The 5,763-nt window shown below is 45.2% G+C and overlaps 1 protein-coding gene across 9 annotated transcripts in view; it reads left to right on the top strand.

The window, feature by feature from the left end:
* tbc1d22a (TBC1 domain family, member 22a) overlaps nucleotides 1–5,763 on the top strand; it is a 96,012-nt gene that overhangs the window by 3,042 nt on the left and 87,207 nt on the right. For all 9 annotated transcript variants that reach the window (XM_031865783.1, XM_031865778.1, XM_031865781.1 and 6 more), the window contains 2 exons: nucleotides 315–570; nucleotides 3,885–4,067. In XM_031865783.1, the coding sequence (XP_031721643.1) occupies nucleotides 315–570; nucleotides 3,885–4,067 (439 nt within the window). The remainder of the gene's footprint in view (nucleotides 1–314; nucleotides 571–3,884; nucleotides 4,068–5,763) is intronic.

Here is a 5,763-nt window from a genome sequence, read left to right as displayed (position 1 = left end):
CCCACTATCACAACATAGTTCATCTTGGCTTTTTGTCAGTCCATTAGAAAGCATTTTCATGAATGTTAGCTGCCTGTTTAACTACATTGTCTATTTAACATAAAATGTATTTTACGTTTACATTTTTTCAGACATTTTCCATTAAAAAAAACATGCTTCCAAATGTTATCCTGGCTGAATATCCTGAATATAATCAAGCTCCAGCTGCACACTTTTTGTCATATGCTATGTGTTATGGTATGTTCACGGAGTTGTTGCAAAACCACGAAGCTCACCAGTGCCACGCCTTGTTTTTTTTTCTGTCAACCGAGCAGGTCATCGAGAATCACAGCAAGCAGCAGGAGCGACAGAGGCAGGACGACACGACAGAGCTGGAACAGAGAGGAGAGGACACGCAGGAGGAGGTGGCAGAGGACGACGAGGTGGAGGACGAGGAAGAAAACGAGGAGGACAGGGCGGGGGAAAGAGACGGGACCAGCCCAGAGGTCTCGTTCGCCTCCCAGAGCAGCCCTTACACCGAAGGCCGCCTTGTAAAGTCCCAAAGCGAAGCTCCAATTGGGTCTCCTAAAGGTTAGTGAGCACCATTGCTCAGTGTCCCAAAAAAAGGTTTTCTGGCTCATGCCACCTGCATAACAAAAGCTAGACCGCTTTTACTTTTAGTGCACATGTGGAAAACACAAAGGAAATGTCACCATATCAAGTTTTAGTGCTATGCCATCAATAGAATATCATTTAAAAAAAGGAGTTAAGTGATGACTTTTGTGTATTTATTTACTGTGGTTTCACAACTGTTGTGGTTCACCACATTCAAATCGTATCAAGAGCCAACAGAAGCGCTCAGCATCCAAACAGCGCAGCAATGAGGGGGAAAATATTTGGCAGATTCCGCCAATGACAGACTGCCAGTGCCGTGCTTTGATTGAACGTGTTTGTGGTTTACACAGAGTGTACGTAGCTCAGTGTTGACACAGCCTCACAACGGGCAAATAAAAAAGCCTTCGTAACAATAGCGCTCAGAGTGTTGTTCAAAGGTAGTAGGAAGTGGAGCAAGGGATACTGCAAAACAAAAGCCAAGCAGTGCTGTCAGATGTCTCATTTTTCCCGACATGATTATTATGGCCGAAAGAACTCACGGTACGGATATTATAGTGATATCTATAGAAACAAGTCTAATTGATCTTTAACTAATACTAATAGTCTGTTTCAATATTTCATTTTTTAATATCCGTAATCGCTGGTAAATTGCATCACCCCTGTGCTGTTGAGAAGCTATTCTTCATCGTAATCCCAGATTTCTTCCCCTTCCTCTTTTATATAAATACATCTTATAAATAAATATATAAAGATGACAGTAGAAAGAGACACTTTTCCCTCCAACTCCTCCTCTTCAGTCTGGCTCTGTTTCCCCGGTAGTACACAACAACTGCTCTGTGGCAGGGCTCCTGTTGGACCCGTGTCACTGTTCAAATCCTCCTCCATATGTCGGGTGTTTTTTTTGTTGCTTTGACTTAAAACAGGGGCACAGCAGCACTGTGTAGCAACACCGTACCCTCGCGTGTAACCGTTTTATCCTCTTCCTCGTAGTAGGAAAGGAAAGAAGAGATGTCTCTACTGCTGCTTCCTAGATTACAACATCAGCAGCACTAGCAGCAGACGCCGTACATGCTGAACGTGTGGCTGACTATGGCCTGGGTGTCTGCCATCCTTCGACGCAGATAACACAAGAAGCCTGTTTTGCCTTCAGGCAATTCCCCTTATCTCCTCAGAGAAGACGACACACAGGCGTGCATGCATCCACGTCGACACGTGGATGCATGGAGACGTGAGACGGTGCCGTTCGCGCCTCTCCGAGCATGTCGCAAAACACACCGAAGCTTATATAAAAACCTTAATACATGTACTTGGCAGGTTGGGCAAACAACTTGATATGCACAGTTCCAGTAAGGCTGACTGCTGGTTTTGCTGGGTCTCATTTCTTTGTAGATTTTGCTTGACTTCTTGGTCTTTTTCCTCTTATAGTGTGTGTGTGTGTGTGTGTGTGTGTGTGTGTGTGTGTGAGATGACGGCAAGGAATAGCGCGAACACACTCGCTCCCTTCTAATTAGATAGCGGGACACAGCATGGCTTTCATTAGCGAGGCCCAGACTCCCTCCTTATACTTCAACATTACCGACTCACACACGCCCGGTGCCGCATAAGAGAGTGAAGCGACACACACACACACACACACACACACACACACACACACACACACACAGAGAGGGGGGTGGGGGGGGGGTGGGTGTCACTTGGCTCTGTGGAGCTCCTGGAGGAAGTACTCTCCGGTTGTGTACTTTCATGTTGTTGTCTACCCTTTCTTCCCTGTATTAATCATGCAGTAAACTGTGACTGAACGTCACTGACGTAAATCCTCCATCTTGGCTTTGTCTTTTTTACGGCCCTTTTTAAAAGTTAAAAGTTATTAAATGGACAATAAAAAAAGGCTTTGCTGTTAAAATGTCACAAAAGGTTCCACCGCAAAGAAGCCTCCGCAGGCTTTGATGATCTTTTTTAATTTTTGTAAGTGCAAATAAAGCAGTTGAGAACAGATTTGTAGCTTTTCATTTGTTCTTGTAAAAAACCTGAAACGGGTATCACCACCGGCAGCGTTCCAGTTTTCTTAATTGCTGTGGAGTGTGTGTGCGACTCGATGCGCGTTTTATATGTCGCGGTTTGCTACAGCACTGAGCAATGTTGGCAGTGCTGCTCTCAGGGATCTTTATGAACTTTAGCTGAGTGTCTCGTGCGACGGCAGGAACATCCCTCTCCACAATGAAGTCCCGACAACACCAGCTTGTTCATAACTCTGCCTGCGTGGTGCCAATGTTTCGCTCTGTCCTATTTTAGCACATCTGGGGGAACATGTGGCACTCGGCAGACTGAATTAATGCGTTTGTCTACCCGTTATAAAGCCCTCACAGGTAAATCTGGATTATTTTTTTTTTTGCCGTAACCACAACGGCTGCCTTCCTGGAGGCCTCTAACAATAACCGCATTCATCACCACCTGGACAGGATCCAAATTTAGCTTAGCTTAGCGTAACTCATCGTTTTTGCTATATTCCTGCTCTTGAGTACTTTTTTTTTTTTAATACAGATTTCAATCATAGATCGAGAAACATCTGCTCCCTAAACCTGAAAATGCAGTTCTTCAACTTCACTTTGCTAACTGTCTACCCAATCAGCGCGTTAACATTGAAAGTTGCTGTGCACAGCAGTTACTGTGTCGCCTTACTGTCGCTGAAATGGAAGCCTAATGTAGGCTGTGAACATTTCTCCCTCCACTAATCAAAGTTTTATACAGCAGGACAAAAAACTGACCTCTGAACAGAATCGAGGGAACGCTCCGTTCGGAAGAAGCTGGACTCGATAATGTCGGGCCTTTCGGTGTCAAGTGCTCTGAGTGAAGTTCGCTAATTCAAAATGTTTAGCCACGCGAGCGTCATGGGTCGAGGTGTCTCGTCTGCTCAGCCGGTGCAACCGCCGCTCCGGTCCGGCCTGAAATATCTCAATAATTATTTGATGGGCTGCCATGAAATTTGTGTACACGCATTCATCTCCTCTTCGGGATGAATGTTAATAACTTTACTGACCCCCCCCCCCCTTTAACATTTCATCAAGCACAGAGGTTTTCTAAAGCGGGAGACCGGCCTCCCCAGAGGGGGCTCCACACAGCGTCAGGGGAGGCTCAGTGAATGGAAGTAAAAAAACAACCTATTACACCAGTTATAATATTAGTTGTCGAAAGAACGTTGCATAGAATAGCCTAAATATGTGTGCAGAGACTACAGTAATGTGTTTGTGTAACCCTTTCGCCCTGTCTCGAACTATTCCTCCTCCCACCAGATGCAGCAAGTGAGCACGCAGGACTCCACAGACAGCGGTCTCTGCCCCACCGGCCGCCCGTCATCCCGCTGGTGGCTCGCATGGCCGACCAGAACACATCCGGCACCCCGGCCATGACCGAGAGGGAAGCGTCCCGTCTGGACAAGTTCAAACAGTTGTTGGCCGGCCCCAACACGGATCTGGGTAAGAGATACTCATCCAAAAAGATCCCCCACTTATCTGTCAGAGTGTGCTCGAGTCCTTTTTTCTCCTTTCTTGTTCTCTGAGCTCTTTCCTCGCACCCTCTTGCTCCTCACTCTTAGTTTGCTCACTCTGTCTGCCAGCTGTGCTACGTTTTTTAACGATGCTGTGAGAGGGGGGAGTCATCCAGCCATCTGGACATGCAGATTACAAGGGGGAAAAAAATAAAAATACCACCAACAACAGAAGCAAATGACAGGCCTTTGTTCTAACCAAACGACAAGCCTTTATTGTTTATCCAACCCTAGAGACTTTGTCTGCTCCCACTGCCGCCACAGTGGCCGTGAAATCCTTGCAGACCTCCCTCTTTACCGCTGACTCCGTGTCCCCGAAAACTAAACTTCTGGCAACTGTGACACGCCGACTTGATGCATCAATCTCACAGTTTCAGGAACTACATCAAAGAGGCAATCGGACGAGTTTGCAAAGCAATGATTTTTAAAGTCTAAAGAAATATCAAAGTCTGAGGGAGCACAGGTCAACCCCAACAGGAAAACATATGGATACAGATACTACCTGTGGAAGTAGTCTGATGCCGTCAAACATCCCAGTCACTAAACATTTCAAACATTTAAAGTGGTTCTTCTGTGTGATTCCTTGTGGAGTTTTACAGATCTGTCCATCAACTATGAGAGTTGTGTAGATTCAAACTCTGTTTAGAAGCCTATTTGAGTGAAGATCGTAAAGGATGTAGTCTTTTTTTGTGTGTTTACGCAGCATTGTGTTTGTGTGTGTGTGTGTGTGTGTGTGTGTGTGTGTGTCTGTCTGACAGAAGGGGAGCATGAAGTGAGAAGAAGGGGAGACAATTCAAAAAGTGCAGTGCTCAGCAAGAGGATGGGTTATGTGCCTGTCTAAATACCCTAAATATGCTAAATACAAAAGAAGAACGTGTCGGAGGTATTTCAGTGTGGAGATGACACAGTTTAAATACCGTAGCCTGCATTCTCAAACAGTGGCTGTGGTCCTAATCTACCACAACTGTAGAGGCTACCATGCATTGATTTGAGACCGGCTATTATTAGAAACAAGCCTTTTGTTCACATCCTCTTGTATAAGTGTACTTTAATATATTTTCAGTTGGAGTTTTCTCTGTTTTTCTAATCTGCTGCGTTTCTGCTGCTTGCTGTAGCTGCATACTCGACACGTCCTCATCAGTCTCGCATCCAAAACCGCTGCCATGTTTGGGGCTCGGGTCAGACTTGGACAGAAGGTTGCGTCTGATTTATTTTGTGTCCGATCTTCGCTCTATCGTCAATACGTCAATATTTGTAATACGCTGATATTGGCTGATTTATTGGCTCTCTGTGCACTTCAACGCTCAGCTATTTCTCCGTGCATTTTTGTATAATCTGAATGATTAATGATAATGGTATTTGCATTGCCACCGGTACATTACGTCTACCAGTCTGTTAACCTGCACCCACAAATCATGTTCTGTCAACAGACAACTGACTTGATTGGTTTACAATTTGAATAAAAGTGTGCAAATTTGTGGCACTGCTTTAGCTGCCACATGTAGATTACTTCTCGACACACACACACACACACACTCACAAGGAGCGTTGGCTAAGATCCTAAAATGTAAATGCTGGATTTCATTAAGCTGGAATGGCCTTAGTCAGCACAGTGCTTCACCTCT

This window comes from Anarrhichthys ocellatus, unplaced genomic scaffold (genome assembly GCF_004355925.1).
Source record: "Anarrhichthys ocellatus isolate YVR2014 unplaced genomic scaffold, GSC_Weel_1.0 scaffold33, whole genome shotgun sequence".
Classification (NCBI taxonomy): domain Eukaryota; kingdom Metazoa; phylum Chordata; class Actinopteri; order Perciformes; family Anarhichadidae; genus Anarrhichthys; species Anarrhichthys ocellatus.
This window is presented reverse-complemented; position numbering and strand designations above follow the sequence as displayed.